This window comes from Propithecus coquereli, unplaced genomic scaffold, assembly GCF_000956105.1.
Source record: "Propithecus coquereli isolate 6110/MARCELLA unplaced genomic scaffold, Pcoq_1.0 Scaffold125, whole genome shotgun sequence".
Taxonomy (NCBI): domain Eukaryota; kingdom Metazoa; phylum Chordata; class Mammalia; order Primates; family Indriidae; genus Propithecus; species Propithecus coquereli.
Genome location: NW_012136636.1, coordinates 7,033,864 through 7,058,888, shown reverse-complemented (window position 1 = coordinate 7,058,888; position 25,025 = coordinate 7,033,864). Strand labels below are relative to the sequence as shown.

The following is a 25,025-nucleotide window of genomic DNA, read 5'->3' as shown; positions in this document are numbered from 1 at the left end:
GTTTTCAGTTCTTGGTGATTGTGAGTAAACCCACCGTTAATGTGCACACAGAGGCTTTTGTGTGAACTAAGTTTTCATCTCTCGGGTAAAATATGTCGGAGTGGGAATTTGGGGTTGTTTGGTAATTCTATGCTTAACTTTACAAGAAACTGCCAAGTTGTTCTCTAGCGTGGCTGTGCCATTTTGCATTCCTGCTCCCCGTCCTGGCCAGCAATCTTGTCTTTTGAAAAAGATTGTGACCATTCTAATAGGAGTGCAATGGTAGCTCACTGGGTTTCAATTTGTGTTTCCCTAGTGACCAGTGATGCTCAGCTTCTTTTCATGGGCTTATTTGCCATCTGTATGTCTTTGGTGAAGTGTTCATTCAAATCTTCCACCATTTTTCAATAGGCTGTTTGCTTCATTATTATTGAGTTTTGAAAGTTCTTTTTATATTTTGAGTACAAGTCCTTTATCAGATATATGATTTGTAGGTATTTGCTCCTAGTCGATGTTCTGTCTTTTTATTCCCTTAACAATGTCTTTTGGAGAGCACTTTTAATAATAATTTGATGAAATCCAATTTATCAGTTTGTTCTTCTGTGGATCTAAGAATGCTGTGCCTAACCCAAAGTGATAAAGATTTTTCTCCTATATTTTCTTCTAGAAGTTTTACAATTTGGGGATGTGAGTTAATTTTTGTAGGTGGTGCAAAGTGTGGTCGAGGTTCTTTTTTTTGTAATGGGCACCCAATTAACCCACACCAGTTTTTGAAAAGTCATGTTTTGTTTTGACTGAGCAGTGTTCGACATGTCTATGTTTTTACATACAGACTCAGAATATGCTATGTGGGTAGTTAACTTGTAGACACTTTCGTGAGGAAAAGGGTCAGTTTCTTTTCTTTGAAGCTGACTTTATGCAAGCACGTGGAGATGATTTGAAATGGGAATTTCACTCACTTCTCTGCAGCGTAATAAAACGTGGAGAGGCAGGGCTTTTGGAGAGTGACACTAGAAATCACAGACCTAAGAATTGTAAAGTTTTAGTCTTGATTCGTTTCTTCACTATTGTAAAACAGACATATGTAAGGTTCACTGTCTCACACCAATATGTTTAGAAAGAATATCACTTGTGGAGCTTGGTGACAGCGGATTTGACCCCTTATCCCTGTGTTTCCACTGATAAATCATTTCCAACTTGCGTTTAAAATTGAGTTCTTCTCTGAAATCTCCCTTCCTGCTTAACCCAAGTCAACCCAAATCAACACGCTTAACTTTAGTAACATGTTCCATCATGAGGCCAAGCTAAGCCTGTAGCTCCTAGCAAAGCACTTCCTGCATATTTGTTGATTTGTCTTGTAGACCCAAAGGATGGCGATGTGAGTTGACGTCGTCCCTCACTCTGTCCTGGCCTCGCTCTGTGTGTTAATCTCAGGCCCCTGAAGTAGCTCAGCCACCTACTGCTAAGTTCCCTGCAAGGAAATCAGGGTAGTGTCCTCCGGCAAACTGGCTTGAAAAGCTTTGAATCATCACATACGTGTTCAGACCTCTGGGTTCTGCAGGAACCCAGCCCCTTCCTTCCTGGAGACCCCTGCTCGTGAGGGTAGCAGGTGTTTATCGCAGCATCCTGGGTGCCAGACGGCACACTCTGTGCCGATGGGCACTGTGTTTTGTTTCTTACAACCACTCTGTGTGGTTGGTGCTGTTGCCTCCCTTTTGCAGATGGGGATGCTGACACCCAGAGAGGCCATGGATCTTGCCCCGGTTGCACTGTAAGTTGAAGGATGCAATTTGAGGTCAGCGTGCGGTCAGATGCGTTCCTTGGTGCTCTCCACGTGCAGAGCGCCGTGGCTGCTGCACCCTGCAAACAGCATTGCAGAGACGAGGTTGAGATGGGCCCAGGTGCTTCGTGCTGGAGCAGCGCACACGGACAAAAACCCACACCAGACAGGAACGGCATGACCAGACCTCCAAGAAGACAGGTCACTCTCCTTCCCTCAGCGCCTTTACAAGGCCGGAGGGGAATTGGACACATCTAGGATAACAGTTGATCAGCCTTTGTATACCCAACTTTGGATTTAAATGGTCTCTGGGTGAAGGATTTCCAGTTTATCAGTTCATGACTTCTCATCTGCCTTTTGAAAGAGGGTGAGGGGTTTCGATCAGGCTTTTCCCCAGTGGTTCTAATATTCATCCACCTCCTGGTTAGTGAATGGCCACTTTTGTTTTCGCAAGTGCCAAAGGCCAGAAAGCTGAAGTCCCCTGTCTTTGAGCACAGGCCTGGCGCAGATACTCAGAGGAAGCTGGGCCTTCACGGGGGGTTGCAGGGCTGTTGAGCGCAGGGTGTCCTTGAGGTGCCAGCGCTGTTTCAGCGGTTGAGCGGGAATCCTTTTCAGTTTCCTAGAGCCTTGACTGGTTGGGAAGAAAATGTTTTTTTTTGTTGTTGTTGATTTTTTTTTGTTGTTTTTTAGAGTAACAAAAGGAAAGTCGCAGTGTGGGGAGGGTAGGGGCTGAGCTCAGCTCTCATCAGTCTACATGTACCTGCAGCCCACCCAGCAACATTCTCTTTTTTCTTCTCCCCACTACTTAAACAACAGTGGGCTCATCCTTTAATGTGACTCTCAGTGTTTCTTTTAAAAGCAAATGTTTTCATATCACCTTTGGAATTTAAGCCATGAAAACTCAGAAAAGGCATGTTGAAGAATGACATCGCTTCCTTAGACCATAGCTTGGAAGTCCTGTAACAGCTGGGCTGGGCTGGGCTGGGCTGAGAATCTCTCAGATTCTCAGAGACTCTCTTTCTTAGTCACTGTTATGACTTTTCTCTCTCTTTCCTCCAATAATAAGTACGTGCAATCATACATGCATACATAAATAAAATCTATATATTGCTGGAAGACACGGAAAAGTTTGCTTTTTCCTTTATTTTTGAAAATTAGAGGTGCACTTATTATACGTTTTGGCCAAATGCTCAATGACTGTTTAACTGTTATTAAAAATCCTAAGACATGGAAAACTTCCAAGTAGAGCATTTGCTTGAAGGACAGGTAGCTTAAGTGGAATTAAGTAAGTAGAAATGAAATATAGCTCTTAAAGGTTGTTTTATGTAACGCCAGTGCTGGTACATCAAATCATACAGATTAGAATTATGGTATTGTCTAGTCTATATTCTGCCTTGAACTATTTAAATTTAAAAAAAATTGTTGGATCAAAAAGAATGTAACATTCTAAGTGAAGTTGCCTAGCTGATGCACTGTTTTCATTTTTGTATTCTGTTGATCAATTTCCTATTTATTTTTGAAGATTTGGACGTTATTACAGCATTCACAAATGTAAAGAGTTGTTCTTGCAGTAGACATACATTCACACCTCTTATAGGAAGCTCTTTTTTGCTCGTGCTTATGTCTGAAATGCTTACCTATATTTGAAAGTAAACCTTCAGATACAAAGAATAAACCAAAGGGCACATTTGTCGCACTGTTTGTGTGGGGGGATCAGCTGCCATCAGACTGTGGGGTGTGCAGTCCCTCAGAGACCCATCCTCTCTGCAGCCTCCCGAGACGGAGGCTCCGTGGCAGACTTTGGCCAGATAACAGCTGATGCTGCTCTGGCACTTACTGTGTGCCCGAGGCTATTCTAAACCCTTTATTTATTTTAGCTCATTTAATCCTCTCTAGGACCTTAGCGGGTAGTAAGGTTATTATCCTGAGTAAGTTTACACAAAGCCAGGAAGTGGCTGAGCTGGGATCTAAGCTGGTCAGACCTGCCCTGGGGTTTATGCACTTAATCCCCAACCCTGCTGCGCCCTTCACCGGAGCGACTTCTATCCTAAAGTGAGAGTGGAACCAGGAAAGCATTGCTCTGTCTGCGTATTCACACACACGGTATAATAAACAGACATCGCTGCACACTGTATTTAGCGCGCCGTGTGCTGTGAACTGAAAAAGTACTGCCACACCTGGAAGTGGTAAATTAGAAATAGTTTCACCCTTTGGGCTGTCTGTGTCATAGCTAACAAGGTCAGCGTGTTACGATTCCTGCTAGCTCAGCGCTTTCCCATGTAGAATTTTGCCCGCTGCATACACGTAGAAAGCTCATTACTTCACGTCTGCGATGCACTTTCTCATTTATGCAGAGCAGGCTAATTCAGCGTGTCATAGGACTTGTCCTGGAGACAGAGGTCCCCAACCTCGCTGCTGCGGGGCGGGGTCCTTGTTGGGGAAGGAGCCTGTAGGATGCTTTGGCACAGCAGCCAGCTCTTCAGCCTCGCTTGGTGGCAGTCTCGGTTTCTGGCGTATCCGAGTGCTGGAGAAGGACGAGCACTGTACGTTATTTGTGGTACACAAGTTCAGCTCGTCCTGTTCCCAAACAGCCTAGCCAGGGTGTCGGCCAGTCCCGAGTCACAGCACATGCTTAAATGCCCTGTCACAAAGATGAGGGCAGCCTGCGAGTCGCTGAGTGCACTGATAAAAAATGGGGTGTTTCTCCTTAGAAACAGAAGACTAATGTGCAACCGTGAGTCTTTGTGGGTTGTCACTGTCTTGTGGAAAGCCATCATCTCAGGGCATTTCTTGAAGTGACTTACGTTGCCCAAATAGACAAATTCAGAGGCACCATCTTTCACTCACAGCTGATTTGGGAATCATCAGATTTTTTCTGTTATGGAAGAATCAATTGGGGCACTTTTAGACAATAAGATAAGGAGGTTGTGATCCTCTCTGTGTCTGAGTCTCAGTCATCTCGTCTGACGATCGTAGTAACAAACCTTCCCTACAGGTCTGTGCAGCTTGAGTAGGATAACAGATGTGACAGGACCTAGCGCTGGCTCATAGGCTCTCAGCAATAAATGTTGTCTTCTTTCTCCTGGCACATAGCAGGTACCCTTGGCCTCTGTAAAGCTTGGTAAGGATTAAACAGCTGAGGGTTTTTTTGTGCCTGTCTCATGGATTTTCTCTGAGGTGCTAAGGAGTAACTTTTAGAATTTTTGATAGGTAGGATTTTGGTTGGACATTTAATTTTCATTTGTTTTACAGTATGTTGAGTCCCAGCTTTAGAGTGAAGACCATGTAATCCACAGTGTTTCTGTGGAGTCAGATTATCAAATAGGAATATAGAACTCAGAAGTAAAATGGTAACATTTTTTTCCAAAGTCAAGGTGTTGTAATCATTAATTGCTTCAAAATGAAGAGTGATGGACTGCAAAGAGGTTCTTTAATATTAAATAAAGGGTGTAGTTTATAGACTATAATCTGTCCTTTTTATATACTGCTTTGTATTTCTTTTTTTTTTTGGAGGGGGCTTGGGGACTTTACCATCTTCCCCATGAGGCACTGTTGCATTTTTCTGCACTCATCCAGACTCTGAGGAGCCCGTGTGTTTACCTCGGCCACCACTGAAGCCCAGTGATCCCCAACATTCCTTCTAGTTTTAAGATCCTAATGTGTATGGAGTGACCACATTATTCAGTAAGTGTGAATGTGCTTGTTTCTTCATTTATTCAACACTTTTTGGGAGCACCTCTCATGACTCAGACATGGTGCTGAGCTGGGGGGATAGCCGTGAACAAAGTAGATGTCACATTCAGCAGGGAGATGGACATCAGACAAAGGACACTTACAACATGACTTGCAACAGGTGCTGTGATGGGACAGGCACTTGGGAGACCTAATTCAGATTTCAGGGCATGTGGCGGGTCATTTTTCCTCTGCAGAAAAAACAGTTTTGCCTCCATTTGCACACTCACATCAATGTTCTTTGTTTTTCTATGTGTATTACTATATGTTACCCTCTGTATATACTCCGGTATCCCTGCACGTATACTCCACCCACATCTGGGCTTTCTTGCCTTCTCTGAGCTATGACGTATGCCTGGCTCCTTCGTTGAATGAGTTAAAGAAGATCTTTAATGTGTGTTTATTTTTATATCTGCATGAGGGTCATGATTTTACCCTTTTTTGAAAATTATCTTTTAACATGTATCAAGGTGGAATTGCTTTAAAAAGTGCTTGACCAAATCCCATTCTTGTCCTGATGGAATTTAGAGACCCTCCATGGCCATTGAGACCTTGCTGTTTGGAGTGACATCAGCAAGATGGCAGAATAGGAGCTTCCAGCACTTTTCTCCTCTCGGAAACGTCAACTTGAACAACTGTCCATGCACAAAAATATCTTCATGAGAGCTAAAGAACCCCTGTGAGAGATGACAGTCCCTGAGTAGAGCACAGAGACAAGAAAAGACACATTGGAGAGGAGAGACAGCTCAACATAGCCCACCTTCCCCTCCTCCAAGCCTGTGCAGCACAACACAGAGAGAGCTGCTCTCCTTGGGAGAGGGAGGAGAAGTGAGCACTGACTTCACGGTGGTCCCAGCACCAGGCCAACCCCAGTGGACTCTGGCACCAGGCCAGCCCCACTGGCCCAGGCTCCAGGGCTCTGGCAGCAAGTTTGCCCAGAATCTCCGGCTGGCTGGTGAAGGGCTTCCCCTGCCAAAGCCAGTCTGTAAACGCTGGAATAAGTTCCTCCTTCACATGCACAGGGAAATAAAACAATACCTGGAGACAAATGAAAATAGAAGCACAACATACTAAAATTATGAGATGCAGTAAAAGCAGTTCTAAGAGGCAAGTTTTTAGTGATAAACATCTACATTAAAAATAAGAAATATCTCAAGCAATCTAACTTTATACCTCAGGAACTAGAAAAAGAAGAACAAATTAAGCTCAAAATTAGCAGACAAAATTGACCCTTTAGCTAGACTAAGATAAAAAGAAGACTCAAATGAATAAAATTATAAATGAAAATGGTACCACAGAAATACAAAGCATCGTAGGAGACTACTCCAAACAATTATACACCAACAGATTGGATAACCTAAAGAAATGATAAATTCCTAGAAACATACAACCTACCAAAATTGAATCATGAAAAAAGAGAAAATCTGAACAGACCAATATTGACTAAGGAGATTGGATTTGTAAATTAAAACCTCCCAGCAAAGAAAAGCCCAGGACCTGATGGCTTTGTTGGTGAATTCTACTAAACATATGAAAAAGAATTAACGACAATCCTTTTTGAACTTTTCCAAAAAATGAAGAGGAAGAAACACTTCCAAGCTCATTTTATAAGGCCAGCATTACCCTGATACCAAAGCCAGACAAAACACTATAAGAAAAGAAACTTACTGGTTAATATTGCTGATGAACACTGATGCAAAAATCTTCAATAAAATACTAGCAAACTGAATACAACAGCACATGAAAAGAATCATTCACCACCATCAAGTGGGCTTTATCATTGGCATGCAAGAATGGTTTGACATATGCAAATCAATAGATGGGATACATCACATTAACAGAATAAAGGATAAAAACTATATGATCATCTCAATAGATGCAGAAAAAAGCATTTTAGAAAATTCAACATCTTTTTACAATAAAAACTCTCAACAAACTAGATAAAGAAGGAATGTCCCTCAACATTGTAAAGGCCATATGTGACAAACGTATAGCTAACGTCATATTCAATGGTGAAATGTTGAAAGCTTTTCCTTTAAGATCAGGAACAAGGCAAAAATGCCTACTCAGCACTTCTATTCAACATAGTACTAGAAGTCCCAACCAGAGCAATTGAACAAAAAATAAATAAATAAAGACAAGAAAAAATAAAAGTCATTCCAATTGGTTGCTATTTGCCTATGACATCATTTTATAAATATAGAAAATCCTAAGGACCCCACCAAAAAACTGTTAGACCTGATAAACAAATTCAGTAAATTTGCAAGATACAAAATCAACATACAAAAATCAGTTGCATTTCTTACACTAAGAATGAACTACCTGAAAAAGAAATTAAGAAAACAATCCCATTTACAATAATATCAAAAAATAAATAAAATACCTAGTGATAAATTTAATCGAGGAGGTGAAAGCTCTGTACACCGAAAACTATAAAATATTGATGAAAGAAATTGAAGAAGACACAAATAAGTGGAAAGATATTCTGTTCATGAATTGAAAGAACATTGTTAAAATGTCTATGCTACCCAAAGAGATCTACAGATTCAATGTGCTCTCTATCAAAATTCCAATGGCATAATGGCATTTTTCACAGAAATAGAGAAACAATTCTAAAATTCATATAGAACCACAAAAGACCTAGAATAGCCAAACAAATTTTGAGCAAGAAGTATAAAGCTGGATGCATCACACTAACTGACTTGAAAATATGCTACAAAGATATAGTAATCAAATCAGCATACTACTGGCAAAAAACAGACACTTTGACCAATGGAACAGGTTTGAGAGCCCAGAAATAAATCCATGCATTAAGTTAATTGATTTTTGAAAAGTTTCCAAGGACCTTTGGGGAAAGGACAGTCTCTTCAGTAAATAGTGCTGGGAAAATTGTGTAGCCTATGCAGAAGAATGAAATTAGACCCTTATTTCACACCACACACAAAAATCAACTCAAAGTCAATTAAAGACTTAAATGTAAGACCTGAAACTGTAAAACTACTAGAAGAAAACATAAGGAAAAAGCTTCTTGATATTGGTCTGGGTAATGATTTTCTGGATATGACCCCAAAAGCACAAGCAACAAAAGCAAAAATAGGCAAATGGGATTGCATGAAACTAAAAGGCTTCTGCAGATCAAAGGAAACAGTCAACAGAACAAAGAGACAATCTACAAAATGGGAGAGAAAATATCTGGAAAGCATACATCTGATAAGGGGCTAATATCCAAAATATATAAAGAACTCAAACAACTCAATAGCAAGAAAACAAGTAACTGGATGAAAAAATGAGCAAAGGACCTGAATAGACATTTCTCAACAGAAAACATACAAATGGCCAAGAGGTATATGAAAAAATGCTCAGCATCACTAATCATCAGGGAAATGCAATTCAGAACCATAATGAGATATCACCTCATGCCTGTTAGAGTGGCTACTATGAAAAAGACAAAAGATAAGTGTTGGTGAGAATGTGGAGAAAAGAGAACCCTTGTATACTGTTGGTGGGAAGGTAAATTAGTAAAGCCATTATGGAAGATAGTATGGAGATTCCTAAAAAAATTAAAAATAGAACTACCATATGAGCCAGCAATCCTACTTTTGGGCGTATGTCCAAAAGAAGTGAAATCAGTACCTTGAAGAGATGTCTGCATTCCCACGTTCGCTACAGCATTATTCACAATAGCCAAGATGTGGAATCAACCAAACTGTCATTGACAGAGGAATGGATAAAGAAAATGTGAGATATATCTTGAGATACACACACACACAGACACACACACACACACACACACACGAATACTATTCTGCCTTAAAAAGGAAAAAACCCTGTCATTTGCAATAACACGGGTGAACCTGAAGGACATCATGTTAAATGAAATATCTCAAGCACAGAAAGACAAATACCTCATGATCTCACTTATATGTGGAGTTGAAAAGAGTTGATTTTAGGGAAGCAGAGAGTAGACTGGTGGTCACCAGGAGCTGGGGGTTGGTAGGGAATTGGTGTTTTAATCAGAGGCTACAAAGTTTCACTTATGTAGGATGATTCTGGAGATAAAATGTTCAGCTTGGTGACTATGGTTAACAGTAGTGTATTGTACACTTGAAATTTGCTAAGAGACTAGATCTTAGATGTTCTTGGCACACACACACACACACATACACAAAAATGGTAACTGTGTGAGGTGATAGATGTGTTAATTACCTCGATAGTGGTAGTCATTTCACAATACATCCAAATATCACATTGTACATCTCAAATATATACAATTTTGTTAATTATACTTCAATAAAGCTGAGAAAAAAAATAAAACAAATGCTCTGACTTAAAAAAAAAAAGCAACAAAACACCACCCTTCCTGTTAGGCCCTTTCTCATGCAGTCTGGGTTCATACATCACTGTTGTTATTCACCACTTACTCTCTTTGTGGGTGAGCCTTTGGGTCTCTGCTTCAAAATTTATAAAATGTGGGGAGGATGAAATGAAACTGTACATGTGTGGGTGCATGTATGTGCGTATGTGCGTGTGTGTGTGTGTGTGTGTGTGTGTGTGTAGCTTGACACCCTGCCTGGCACTTGAAGTAAACTCCCAATCAGTTGCTCTTAGGAAAATTCCGAGAGCGAACACGAGCTGACTTGGAAGGAATCAGGTCCCGTTGATTGCGGGACCCCTGTGTGGAAGCTGAGGTCCAGGCTCTGTCCCAGAGAATACACCAATACCAAGGTTAGAGCAGGCAGTTCCTCTCTAGTTTGCCATCTTGTCCTAAAAACGGAGAAGTCAGGATGAATGGAGGAAGTTTTAACTACTTCCAAGTTTATACTGTAACTGGAGCCCTTCTAGTGAAGATCTTGTATTAATTAGAAGCCAAGAACGATGTGTGCTGTGCCGGGTCACAGTTGGGTGGTATTGTCTCTGGGCTGATAATTTCTGGATTGCTTGAAGATACACTGTTCCCGTTTTTCAAAGCTTGTTGATCAGTTGTTTACTTAGCCGGGTACCTTTTCTACAGCAATTGCAAAAGCACATTCTAAACCTAATTAATTTCAAATCTGATTAACTGTGGTTAGTTACCATGTAGCCAGCCGCTGCAGCTCAGGAGTGAAAGTCCTATCACCTGGCGAGTGTGGCCTGTCAGCTTCCTTCTGAGGATTCCATATCAGCTCCATAACTGTTGCTGGATGGAGGGTATCAGGAAGAAGGCAGTAGAGTGAGGCGCAGAACGGTACACCATCAGGTTTTTTTTTAGAGTGAGTTGTGTTCATTCTGCATCTCATCGTGGGTGGATGAAAACGGCCCCAGATTGCTTGAACCGTCGCAGCCTTCTCCTCAAAGTGACCTCTTGAATTGGAGTCTGTATATCTATATATATAAAATGAAACTTTTTTATCATGGCATAATATATATAACAAAATTTGCCATTTAACCATTTTCAAGTGTACAGTTCAGTGGCATTAAGCACATTCACGTTGTGCAGCCACCACCGCCATCCACCTCCAGAGCTTTTCCGTCATCCTAAACTGAAACTCCACACCCACCGAACACCAACTCTCCCTTCCCTCCCCGAGCCGCCGGCAACCTCCATTCTACTTTCTGTCTCTGTGAATTTGACTATTCCGGGTAATTATTTTTAATTAATTTTATGTATAACATAATACTTTTATATTTAAATATGATAAACTAAGTTCTTAAAAGCGTTTTTGCACTGTTAAAATTATATCTAGGTAATCCCAGGTTGCCCCTCACCTGCTCCAGAAGGCATTTCTACGTCAGAGTATCTATTGGTAGATAATGTACTTTTCAGGGAATTTTATTAGAATACACCCAACCTGTTAAACAGGAGATAACTAGACACTGTAAACATCTGTAAAACATCTTTGTTTTCTTAGGATTCTTTAGAAAGGGTTTCATATGCTTTCTGTAGTGCAGAATTAATAGGAAAACATTTGTTCTCTGCGTGTGTTTCTCAGAGGACTTTATATTAGGGAGGAGGGGGAAAAACACCTTTCTATTCTGTATAGTAAAGCTGTTAGAGATAATTGGAGTATTTATTGAGTGAAGTACTCCAGATAAGAGGCTATTCTAAATAACTGAATATTTTGGGAAAACTCTTTTTAGATTTAAAGAGTTTTCTTCATATGGTATTTGAAACAAGTTAAAACTTGTTTTTAAAAACCCAAAGAGATTTTACTTTCCTACTTTAATAAGTGGAGACTTTAGCAAATACCTGAATTTTTATTTGATAATCTCAAGCTAAAAATTAATTATCACAGGACAACAGAGTATCTGTTGGAAGGTGAAGGAGATTGGATTAAATATGCTGGTATGTGAGGGTTTTTGTTTTTTGAAGCTAAGTCTGTTATGTAAGTATATTTTCTTTGGATTTGCCTCCTCTTGTTAATATTAGAGTGTTAAAGGACATCTCTTTGTTTGAGTTATTTGATTTGTTATTATTTTTAGTAAATTCATGTCTGAAAAGAGTGAAGTCATTTGAGAATTAAGCTCCAGTTATTATATAACCTTAGTCATTTTTTCTGAAGCCCAATCCATGAGTCACAGGTATGGGGTTAATTTATGTGTAGTTAATTATTTGCATGGCTCATATAGCATATGATACATGTTTTGTTTTCAGTTTTTCCTTCAAATTATCAATAGAAACAATAGAAATGACACATGCTGATTTGGGGGTAAAAATACATTGTTTATGTATTTCAACATGAAAAATCCATTTTCCTGGAATACTTCTCCTCTCCCCCGATTGCTGTTGTTCCATTAGTTGGAAATAATTTGGGGTTTGGGTTTCTTTATTTCAAAAAGGAAATAAGTATTGTTTTACAGGCTCACATTTGGATGACTATGGTTACTTACATACTTGCCGACCACTCCCGGTAGTTGAGTGTTGTGCCTAGAGAGTCATTAAGTCTCTCATTGCTGCCTTTCATTTTATTCCCAATGTAAACCCCTGGGCTTCCCAGACTAGAAGAATCATCGTCCTCCGTTACGTCATAAAGCACAGCTAAGTTTTTAATGCCTTTTAATGCTCACAGGCTATTCAGAACAAAACTAAAGCAACTATAAATGCAAGTAACTAAGTTTGACTGTTGGATTTGAATTATTAGCTTATTTTTAAATCACCTCCTTTGTTGGTGTAATTAATTTGTTTTGAAGTTTTAGTTCTTCCTTCTGGCAGAAAAAAACATTAATATTGCAGGGTGGGATTTTTTCCTTTTAAACTCCTACCCGTGAATGTCCAGCTGTTGGACGTGGGCTGGGGTCTTCCCTTGGTACAGCTGGGCATGGAGTTTCATGAAGTTTTTCCTGCAAGGTGACATGTAACCATCATGGGTCCCGCCTGGCCAGGGTGGTACAGGGGGCCTGGTCCCAGAGAGCTCACCGTGAGAGGGCGAGTCCCACCTGGGGTTGATAAGGCTCACAGACAAGTGTGAGCCTGGCCTGAGAACAATGGATGGGTCACTCAGAGCCTTGTCCCCTGCTGACTCATGCTTTCCACTCTTCATGCTCGTCTTGACTTTCCAGGTCTGCTCATCCCATCTTTATTTCTTTTCGATGATGAAATCCTGACATTCTTTCTTCCAACTCATTTTTTTCCTACCCCATCCTAGAGTAGGACCTGAGGCTGCCAGCAGGGTGAGGAGCAGGGAGCCTGGACTGTGCTTGCAGTTTAAGTCCTGCCTCTGCCTCCTTGGCCCGTGTAGCCGAGGCCATGTACTGCGTCTCTGTCTGCCAGTGTCTCCACGGGGCCGGGGGGCACAGGAGGCTCTGCACTCCACAGGTCGTGGGGACTGCATGCTGAACAGGAAGGGCTTAGAGGCAGTGCCTGCCCGTGGTGAGGCTGTGAAACTGTCAACTGCTTTAAAAAGTTATTAATCCTAACTGTACCCATTTTAAGAACTAGACTATCGTACGTCCCAAATAGGAGCTCTGTCTGCTCCTCACATCTGGGAGACTCTGTGTCAGTCACCCTGAGGCCCATCGTCCGTCACAGGACACCTGCCCTCTTCACAGGCCTTGGAATGGCCTCCTCTCTTAAGATGCAGCCAGGGGATGGCTTCTGTGGCTGGATAATTCATTCATTTTTCCTTGATAACTTTTCCAGTGGTTACCACCTCTTTCTTCTTTTATTTCTCAGGAAAGACAATGAACTGGACTTGGATGAATCATTTCTTATTGTGCAAATTGGGTTAAGGGCAAAGGTTATTCTTGTGCTCGTGGCATCAAATTGCGTTAAAAGCAGTGAAGCGACTGTAGGTATTTCTGTGTGTGTGACTTACATGGTCTGTGACTTGTTTCTAGGAAGTGAGCAGATTTGCTGACTTTGGCTCTTTGTGGTTTGGTTAGATGAGTTCTGTGTCACCCAAACCATCCTCGTCAACTTCTGCTCTGATGTGGGTCACTGAAGTTCACAGTGGTCTGCCTTTTCACCTGCTTTTGGAGGGAAGAGGAAGTGGGCAGAGGAAGGAAACAGAAACTTCTCTCAGCCACCTGACCCTCCCCATGGATGTCAGTGAAAGGAGGAAACCTTTGTCCTCTGATTCATGACTTTGGTGCCTGTCAAGGGTAGGGGCACTGGTCCTAGTGAGTGTATGAGTAACAAAGTGCCACAGCCTGGGTAACTTAGAACAATGGAAATTTATTCCTCACCGCTCTGGAGGCTGGAGGTCTGAACTCATGGTGTCAGCAGGGCCCCCTTCTCCGAGGGCTCCAGAGGAAGGCTGTGCCCTGCCCCCGTGGAGACGTGCAGAGCGTGTGGGTGGGAGAACAGCCGCACAGCACTGTGGGGAGAGGGCCCCTGGGGACAAGGGATGCTGAGCTCAAGAGGGATCAGATGGTGGAGTTTCCGGACGCTCTGCATGCAGGCTCGTGCATGGAGAAACAGAGAGTAGCTCTGAGCGTACTGGTTAGGCAGTCAGGCTTCCCCCGAGACAGCTCCGACAGGACGTGTGTGTGACCTCAGGTAGGGCTCTGTGCCACAGTCTGGGCGCCCTCCTCTCTGGGAAACCTCAGTGTGCTCTGAAGGTTGTCAGCTGATTGGACGAGGCCCACCACATTACGGAGGATCCCCTGCTGTACTCAAAATGCTAATCCCATCTACAAAATACCTCCACGGCCACGTCCAGACCCATGTTGGGCAGAACGGTGGGGCACTGGGGCCTGGCCAAGTTGACACATAGAATTAACCACTGCGCGGAGGTATCCCTGGTGCGGCCGGCACACCCGTTCCTTCACTAGAAGCTCTGGTGCAGGTGGGTTTCCAGAAGGCCTGTCAGCTGCCCCGTTGGCCCTTCACTTTGTAGGACTGGGAGGTGATGGCGGGTGAGCAGCTGCATCCAGCCAGGCCTCAGTTGGCCCCAGACAGCCTCAGCTCTTTTCATGGACCTGGGCAGACTCGTGGCCCGTTTCCTTATTGCACTGAAAAAGACGTAATCATCTATTCTTTGCAAACATTCCCGGGGGGATGGTTGTGTGCATGGACCATTCTCCAACTAAGGTCACTAGCAGACAGTTTAAAAACACAAATATAGATGGAATGTTCTAGATCTTGCCTGTGGAGTTGGTCCCATGACCGTAAACTTTATTCAAAGCTCATCAAGCTTTATGAACTAGAACTGAAGTAACCTGTGGGGTTGTATTTGTGGCTAGAACCTGAAAACATTGGAAAAAGATTTTAATTGTGTTTATTAAAAATCTCTCCGAAGGGAAGTATGTCTTGGCTGGCTCTAGCTGGGCTCCTCTGGGCTCTGTTTGCTCGTGGTCCTGTTTCTGAAGTGTTTATTTTGTTCCTGTCTCTGGTTCTGCAGATCTGGGTTTTACCTTTCTTCATGTTGTCACAGGGGTGTTTTTGGAGTTCCTGTCCGGTGGGCTGTCTGGATCTTGCAGGCAGAGAACTCGTTTAAAAAGTTGCTCTTTCTCTCCGCGTTGGCACTTGTGTTTCCTCATGGGGCTTACTTTTAAACAGAACTGAAATAACGAGGGTTCCGATGCTCACATTTCAATAGCTGCGTTTTTATACCCCACTTGCACTAGGTAAGTTGGTGATTTTCAATTCTGGCTGTGCATAGATTAACCTGGGGAGGCTTCTAAGAATGATACAACCCCATCCCCACTCTTTGTCCTGATTCCTGTGGTCTGGAGTCAGGGGTCTGAGCAACAGTATTTTTAAAAGTCTCCTCACCCAGGTTGTGTGTGATTTCTGATGGCTATCACAACCCATTCAGCTATTTTTAGACTATTTAAATGAAGACGATAGACACTCAGGGTTAAAGGCCGGCTGTTTGGCTTCAGGAAGGCGGCAGGATATAATTGGGCAAGTTTCAGTTATCTGGCAGCTGATTGGGATTATTGTGGGCTGATGACTTCTGCTTTCCTCGTGCTGCCTCTGGGCCATTTTCCACTCCACCGAGTCAGTGGCAGCAGCACAGGAACCATCCCAGGAATAGGGGGAGGCTCATCCCCTGAGAATAAGAAAAATGTAGGCAATTGATCAACCGCAAAGGGACCGCCAGTCTAGGAGACAGTTTGCAAAGGTACTGATGAGGAGACCAGGACACGGACAGTTCTGGACGGTGGAGTTTATCCTCTCAGTCTTGGGAGGAATCTAATTCATGATTTACTTAACAGACACATTGGGCTTAACACATGCCAGGCACGGCTCCGGGCAGTTTGCCAGTGTGCACCCATTTAGTTTCTCAGCCTTTGGCAGGTTCACATTTTAGTGATGGGGAAACTAAGGCACCAATTGTCTAAGTGACTTGCTCGAGGTTACAGGGTGGGTACTTGGATGTAGTCCATCTCTAGAGTTGGGGCTCTTTAGGGGAGCCCTCTGCCATCCCCACCCAGGGCATCAGCGCGGCACCTCCAGGGTGGTTCTCTGTGCACATTTCAGAAGTCCCAGGAAGGCAGACGTTCTCTGCTAGCGCCTGTGTTCTGCAGAGAATGCAGGGTAGCGGCCTGCTTTTCTTGCCAGAACAAGCTACCTGAAGACAGCACAGTCTCCTTCCTTTGCTTCTGTGTGGTTAGAGCACAGACTCCATGCGTTACCTGGAGCCAGCGTCCTTGTCCAGAACCCACTCTCCTGTGTGTCTGTGGCCCACTTCCTGTTCCATTGTGTTCCTCAGTTTCTCCTCTGTAAAATGTGGGAAGGGGAAGGCCATGTTGTACGGTTGCTGGGAAGATAGCGAGAGCCTCATAAACCCTGAAAACTCGTTGTGCAGGCTGAGCTTTCTTCCCTCCCTATTCCAGTATCTCCCATACCTGATACCAGGAGGGATTAAGGAAATTAGTAGCTCATCCCTGTTATAAATTACGGAGTTGGTATTCTGGGTTCTATCCCCTTCTTTTGCCCAGGCAGAACCTAAACCACATCCAGGGAATGTAATTGGCTCACAACTATGGTTTTAGATCTGTGAATCTGAAAACCAGGCCTTGGACTCTGGCAAAGCTCGGGTCCCACCCCGCCAGGGCCCTTTCTGCAGAGGTCGAGGTCTGGTGGGACCTGCCCCCCAGGGCCCTGTCTGCAGAGGGTGGGTGGGGGGCCTGCTGCGACCTGCCTCCCTAGGGCCCTGTCTTCAAAGGGTGGGGGCCTGCTGGGACCTGCCCCCACAGGGTGCTGTCTACAAAGGGTGGGGCCTGGTGGGACCTGCCCTACCCCCCACCCCAGGGCCCTGTCTGCAGAGAGCAGGGGCCTCCCTCTCCAGCTGCTCCGGACTCACCAGTAAGTGTCCCTGTCAGTTTTGCTGCATGTTAGTAGTTTGTCCACAACGAACCTGATCAGATATCAGAAATGTTGTTACAGATTCTGGTTTTTCTTAACCACCAGGAGTAATGGACATCCATGTCTGAATTGTGTTGGCAACATAAAGCTTAACAGATCCCTGTGGATTTGCTGTATAGATGCATCATAACTCCTGGACAAGTCTAACCTGGACTCCCAGACTCTGGTCACTCACAAGTCCTCCCATCCCCGAGGTCCCACAGACAGCCCAGAAGCCAAGGAGGAGGCTGAGCCCCTTTCCTCCAGTCAAGCACCTGCCTCCAGACCCAACCACAGCCGGGACCAGCGGGCCTCATATTGGTGGTGCCACACCAAGCTCAGCTGCCTGGCTCCAGTGGCCAGTTGACTAGACCAGCGTTCAGCAGCTCACTGACCCTTGGCTGTATTGATTGAATTTGAACCAACTTGGATTTTTCTCTTTTGCCTTGGTTCTGGGTCAGCCTGGTGCTCTGCCATGCCCAGAATTGGACCACGAGGCTGTTTAGTTCTCCAGGGAAGCCCAAGCCAAGGGCACTACCAGAATTCCTAGAGCTTCAGCTGCAGAATTGGTAATTAGGGACCCAAGTATGGGGAAAAAGGCGAGAGAGGTAGAAATGCCTGATCCGGTTACTGGAGGAGGGACACGTGACATACCCCGTTCAAGCCCATCCTTGGAGAGGGGAGATCCATGCTCCGACAGGTGCTGACAGTTACATCAGCAGGGGTCTGACCTCACAGCTCAATGCACACCCACACATGACCAGAAAGATTACCAGGGGCCCTGGATTCAGACGCACTGTGAATTTGTCAAAGCCAAGTGCAGAAGGCCAAGTCTGAGTGACTTACCACTTTATCTTCATTGTCATGCCTGAAATACCAGAGTCCCTGCTGAAATTCAATTAGGATTAAATTCAGGACTTCTGTCCCCTGCAGGACTAGCCTGTCTTATTATGGACAATACACTCATTTAGAGCAGCCTGAATGTTCCCCTAGCATTCCAAGAGCTGTAAATGATCTCTAAAACAGCATTTAAGAACTTCACGTATGAAAACTGCTTATTTGTAAATTCTTTAGCTGGGGACACTGCCCGGGCTGATGGACAGATCGCAGAGTACTGAGGAGCTATCCTTGCTCGCTATTTCTGGCTGGCAGGGGTTCTTTGCTTCCTACCTTCTTTAGCTACTAAAGTTTTGTATTATTGTTTCCTTTTTTGTTTTTTAAAGGCTAAGCAGACATTTTTATTTGGAACGGAAAGCTATTTTAGGTGCAGGCATTCACACAGTTCTGCCTTTGTCCTGAGTGAACTACGTGACAGAGACATGAAAACGGTTCTTCCGGGGTAGCTGGAATGTCCCTGGCTCTGTGTTCCCACAGTCGCTGTCTTGTGAAACCTGGTGGGTAGAAGCTGATGACATTTCTAGCTCCTGGAAGACCTCCTGCTGCCTGGATTGCTATCTGTGGGATTAGTGCGCCTGAAAGAAAAGTCTCAGTGCCGTGCAATGATGGGAAAGCAATTTCTTTCTTTCTTTTCTTTTTTCAACTATTGCCTGCTATTGTCAGTTCCTACGTTGGGTTTCAAAGGCCCCTGGTTGTCATCTTCTGTGGCGGGACAATGCCCACTGACCCGGGGCACTGTGGGTTCTGCCTGCTGGTGTCCCGCAGAACCTGACTGGAAACCTGCGGTTAAATCGTGTCTTAGGCTGATCCGCGACAGGTGTGCTAAAGGAGGAGCGTTGTTCTTCTGGGGCTGAATTCCAGAGCACAAACCTCTTGCCAAGGGGGTGACCTTGTGGCCCAAACTAAAAATTCCCAGGCTGGCTTTTCCCAGAAGTGGGAGGTGACCCTGATAGTCCTGGCACTTTGCCCCTCAGACTGCTGCAGAGCGCATACCTCAGACTGCTGCCAGACCCACCCCGGCTCACCTCCCCCTCCGCTCGCTCACGCTTGCTCACTCAAACACCCGGGGCTTTGCTGGAGCTAGAGCTGGAGCCCAGTGGGGCGAGGGGTACGGCAGCTGCCAGTGGGTAAGGCCACCTGGCTCTTCTCCAAGGACATGGGTGTGTGTCCTGCAGGCTCCTCTCTCCAGGGCTGGCCACAAGGTGACCACCCTGCCTTGAAAAATCCAGGCAGCGTCGTTGGCCAAGTCTAAACACTGTGTGTCAGAAGGTGGCCATTTCGGGATTGGGGATGGGGTAGAATTTGGCTGTATTTCTTGGCCATTTGGCTGAAAACAGTGGTCTAGTAGCAAAGGACACTCTGTTTTATATAAATGTATGTGTGCAGGTATCACGTCTTCAAGCCATACTCCGAAGACCTGTAGACCGAGGGTCTTACCTTCTTTTTGTGTGCCTAGGCACAGAGAGGTAACCGTATTTTGAGATATGATTGTCACAAAGTTTTTAAAAATTACCACTGATGTGTTTCATTAGTAACACTTCTGTCATTTCAGTTGGTGATGAATGTTCCTTGTTGCCGTTTTTGCAGTTTGTTGCCAATATTTATAATTGAAGGAAATGCTAAGTTTCAGGGAGAGGAGGGTGAAAATAAAGACGACATTTCCTCCCCCATTCAAGGTCATGGACCCCTGAATTCAGCTCATGACCCTGGTGGTTACGGGCCTTGTGTGGTCAACCCTGTCCACACACCCAGGGCAGCTGCCCCCAGAGAGACATTGGGGCCACTTAGAAGCTGCAAATGATGGAACACTGTTGCATTTTGGTTTACCTAAATGTGATCTTTAGAACATTTTGAATCAATTTTGAACATTTAAAAATTGGGAGAGTGATCAGGAAAGTCCAAATTGTTAGCTTCTTTTTTACAAAGCAGAATTGGGCTCGCTTTGCCCACGGGAGTGATTGGAACAGGGTATGGACACTGTCCCGAGGTGCCCACCTCTCTCCACGCTGACAGCCAGCTGGCCTTGTCCTTGCTCAGGGACGTTTGGACTTGTGATTCCAAGCTCCAGAGATTGGAGACCAGTGGCCGCCCAACTCTCCCACCCCACCTCTTGGTCTAAGGGCGTGGCCCGGGAGGCCACCTGGCACCCTGGTGAGGAAGGAGAGAGCACCCAAAGCTGGGGTGCTGTGGGGCCTGACCTGAGGGGCCCCCTGAGAGGCTGTCTGTGGAGAGCTCCCCTGGGGGGTCCCTCTGGTGTGGAGTCTGTCTCCAGGGAGGTCGTGGTTGGGGATGTTCTTCATTCGTCTTCCAAACTGTGCCCTTGGGCATGTGTGGTGTGGAGCAGGGGTTTTGTGGTTGGAAGATCTCACTTGGGGTTTGCTCACTGGTGATTAAACCACATCTGTCACCAGGAGCGTTTGTTTGTATAGGTCCTTACCCTCAACAGGGAGGGCTCGTGAAAGAGGCAGGGTCCTCCTCCCAGAGGCAGGTGAAAGCCACAGCACAAGATGCCACTGTCCCACGGCTGCTTGCTCAGAGCACGTCCCCGTGATGTGGCACAGACCACCTGAAGACAGGGCACTGCAGCAGTCTGGGAATGGCATGGCCTCATGTTGGGGCTTCTCCCCCTGCTTTGGGGGCTGCACCTGTCCCAGGAGTGCCCGCTTTGGCCTGGATTTGCTCCCCTTGAAGGAGCGTGTCCTCCAGATCCAAGTCCCCAGAAGGGTGGTGCTACGGAAGAGGTCACAGAATTCCATAGAAAGTTCTGGGGTGACTCTTGAGCTGGCCGGAGCTGCCTGTTGGGGGTGGGTGGTGGTGACCTGGCCCCCTGGGGTCTCTGTGGCCCTGGGGAGGGGACAGGAGACAATGATGAGCTAGTGCTACCTTCGGGGAGTGTGTTGTTAACCTGGCTTGGCAGGATCAGGTGATCGTGCCGTGAAAGTATGAACAGCCCCGGCCCTTCTAATTCTATTTTCTAGCCACTGACTGGGGTGGGGGCGTTCTTGGTGTTTGCAGCCAGGACAGTGGCAGAGGTTCCAGTGCCCTGGCCCAGCCTCCCTCAAACCTGCTGTGCCCGACTCCCCCACACCTGACTCCCTTGGTGGGAAGGTGTGTGCCCGCGTGGGCCTCGTGAGGTTGGGGCTCCTGGGGGCAGAGAGAACAGCACACGCAGTCCACGCACTGCCTGGTTATATTCCCGGCGGCCCTGTTCCCTGCCAGCCTCAGGAGTCAAGATGACACTTGTCTGTTGTCAGGGTGTTGATGATGAGCTAAGTCCGGAGTTCATCTCGACCTGGAAACAAGGTGTGAGCAGGCCACCAGCCCGTCTGTCCTTCTCGAAGCTGGGACAGTGGGCTGGGCTGGGTTGGTGAGAGGGGCCTGCGGCCCCGACAGGAAGTAGGGAGCAGAGAGGACACTGCTGCGTCTTGATCGGAGGCCTGAGCTCCTGGGTCAGCTTCTAACTCAACCTGGGGCCTTTGTCAGTCACCTCTTTTCTCTGTACATTGGGGTCCTGATCCCTTCTGTCTCCTGTGCACTGGGCCCCCATTCCTTTGGGGGGGGGTGGCTGTGGGCGCATCCTGAGATGAGAGATAACCCGAGTCTGTCTTTCCCTCTTTGTTCCCTAGGGCGGGAGCAATTCCACGGCCTGGGCTCTATGTACTGCCGGGGGGCGGCGGCCGTCATCCTCACCTACGACGTCAATCACCCGCAGAGCCTGGTGGAGTTGGAGGACAGGTTCCTCGGCCTGACTGAGACGGCCAGCAAGGACTGCCTCTTCGCCATCGTGGGGAACAAGGTGGACCTCACCGAGGAGGGAGCCCTGGAGAGCCCGGAGCAGGAAGGGTGCAGCCCTGGGAAGGCTGGCGGGGGCAGTGCCCCTCCCAGGGTGCCTAAGCACGTGCGGCCTGAGGACGCGGTGGCCCTTTATAAAAAGATCCTGAAGTACAAGATGCTGGACGAGAAGGACGTGCCGGCCGCTGAGCAGATGTGCTTCGAGACCAGCGCCAAAACCGGGTACAACGTGGACCTCCTGTTTGAGACCCTGTTTGACATGGTTGTGCCGACAATTTTGCGGCAGAGAGCAGAGGGGCTGTCGCAAACCGTGGATATAACCGGTTACAAGCCGCCCAAACGGACCAGATCTGAGTGCTGTGCCTGAGCTGCCCGGGCTGCTCTGAGTCGCTGTTTATGCGCATGGGAGAGGGCTGACCAGGCGAGCTGTGGTCTGAAGGACAGAAAATCAAGGGATAATTTTATAGAACAGTGCACGGAGCAGAACATCGGAGTGAAATGACAGCTAGTTATGAGGGAAGGTCAGTGTGGATGGCGTCTCCTCAGTCTCCATCGGGTGTGTTGGGAGGAGGAGAAACAGCATCATCTGCAAAAACCCATCTGTAGCGCCGCAACACCTGGCGCTTTCTCCCCGCTGCCCCGCACTGGTACTTCATGACCTGCCCCCAGTGGTCCTCGGGCCCGTGTGCACCTGCCTGTCTCAGCGCGCTCGGCTGTTACCATGTCGTGTCACTTCTGTGTTTGTTGTTGTTCTCAAATGTTTCTCTTCACTGTGAGCTGGCTTTGGTCTTCCCATTTGGTACTTGTATCTGGATGCACGATAATAGTGATTTTCACCATGTTAATTTATACAAAATCAGGAAAACTTTTTATATTGATTGCAGCAGTGTGAGCTACACATATTATTAAAGAGGATTTTGGGAAAAACCTTGGTGTTGAGACTGAACTAATTTGGACTGTATTAGTGCCTCCAGGGAACCCCTTGCTGGGGGGTGCTGGGGAGATAGCTGTGGACTTGAGATACTTCTCTCTTTCTCTAAAAGTTATGTCAAATCCTTACAAATTCCAGAATATTTATTTTTATGTTTTGTTTTAAGTTTTTAAATTTAAATTTTTTTTTTAATTTCAGAGTATTATGGGGATAGAAACATTTTGGTTACATGAATTGCTTTTGTATAGTTTGAGTCAAAGTCGTAAGTGTGTCCATCACCCAGATAGTGGGCATTGTACCCGTTAGGTGTGGATTTACCCACTCCCTCCTCCCTCCTCCCACCTGCTTGATTCCCGTTGAATTTTACTTCCATCCGTGCACGAGTGCTGATCGGTTAGTTCCAATTTAATAGTGAGTACATGCGGTGTTTGTTTTTCCATTCTTGCGATACTTCACTTAAAAGGATGGTCTCCAGTTCCATCCAGGTTGTTACAAAAGGTATTAGTTCACCATTTTTTATGGCTGGGTAGTACTCCATGGTATACACATACCACATTTATTAATCTGCTCATGTGTTTATGGGCACTTAGGTTGTTTCTACATCTTTGCGATTGTGAATTATGCTGCTATAAACATTCGAGTGCAAGTGTCTCGTTTATAAAATGTCTTTTTCCTTTAGGTACATACCCAGTAGTGAGATTGCTAGATCAGATGGTAGGTCAACTTTTAGTTGCGGTATCTCCATACTACTTTTCCATAGAGATTGTACTAGTTTGCAGTCCCACCAGCAATTCCAGAATATTTAGATTGGCCCATCTGCCTAATTTTCTTGATGGCTTCAATGCCAGTAACAGTAGCAAAGCTGACAGCTCTGGTTCTGCCGAAGGCTGTTTGGGGGCCCTTGTGGATTCTGCTGTGGATTGAGGTGCCTCAGCTGCTTTGTTGGATGATGCCAGACCAGAAGTCAGGAGGCTATAGTTTTTGTTTTCTCAGAAATATAACTGACAGCAAGCAGGCCAGACCCAGGGCTTCTTGTGGGGAAGGAAGTGCGGGAGGCAGGAGGCCGGGGTGATGGGTGTCACAGGCAGCACCTTCTTTGGGGTTGCCCATGGTTTGTTGAAGGACTATGACCCCTGGTTTCTGGGCTGCTCCAGGCCTAACTCCTCTGCTCCTGTGACCAGAGCATTTTCAGCTAAGCAGACGAGCTCGGACACAGGAGGAAATGCTGACATAGCCCGCGTGGACTGTGCTTCTCAAGCAGGGTCTCCTACCAGGGTGTGTCTCAAGGTCTGAACTTCACTTTCCCAACAGCAGCCCATTGAAAAGCGAACGCAGATCAGTCTGACTGGTTGCTTTTCATTGATTTGGCTGAATTTACCACTGAAGGGCCAGAAGTCATGTTTATTTTCCATAAAGCACATCTAGGAAACATACTACCCAATGACACCCTGGGATCTTTCTTTGAAGCATACAGAGGAAGAAAAAGGATCATCTGACATATTTTTGCAGGTCATGCTTAAAGACAGGAGTGGGCCAAAAGAATTCCCGAGGTCCTTTCTTCCAAATTTTCTTTGATTTGATTTACCATCTCCTCTGAGCACCCAGCAGCTTGTTCCCCTGGAGGGCTACACTCTCTGGTGATGGTGCCCACAGATGGCACGTTCTCTACCAACTCCACCTCAGTAGTTCACCCTGTATTTGTTGCCCTAAAAATAAACATCATTGTGGGCTCCTTTCAAATCAGTTCCCCCAAGCAGTGGGCTTTGCAGTCTCTCCTATACTTGCAACTTCTAGCTACTTCGTGCTGGCATGAGGGACTAATTCAGCAAATGCCCATCGATCGGCGACACTCCACACCCTGCCTGGAGCTGAACCATCGGGAGTTAGGATGATGGTGCTGTCATAGGCCTCCTCGCCCCGTGTGCTGGGCTGTGTCCCAAGTGGACTTCGGATACCAGATGGGCTCCTTGCTGGTGAGCCTGGTCTGGGGTCCTGCTCACACGGGAGCCAGGTCAGCTCTTGGGAAGCTTGAGGTCTCTCAGCTGGGTGACTCGGCCCCTGGGGATGGTACAGATTTCTCTGCTGGGTGCGAGTTTGACCTCGAGCCTCCTCTTCTCCTCTGTACCAATGTGGCCGCTCCAGGG

The 25,025-nt window shown here is 45.9% G+C and overlaps 1 protein-coding gene across 1 annotated transcript in view; it reads left to right on the top strand.

Annotated features, from left to right (window-relative positions):
* RAB20 (RAB20, member RAS oncogene family) overlaps nt 1–22,865 on the top strand; it is a 31,247-nt gene extending 8,382 nt beyond the window's left edge. The window contains exon 2 of the mRNA XM_012637935.1: nt 21,785–22,865. Coding sequence (XP_012493389.1) covers nt 21,785–22,317 — 533 coding nt within the window. The 3' untranslated portion in view covers nt 22,318–22,865. The remainder of the gene's footprint in view (nt 1–21,784) is intronic.
* The last annotated feature ends 2,160 nt before the right edge of the window (nt 22,866–25,025 follow it).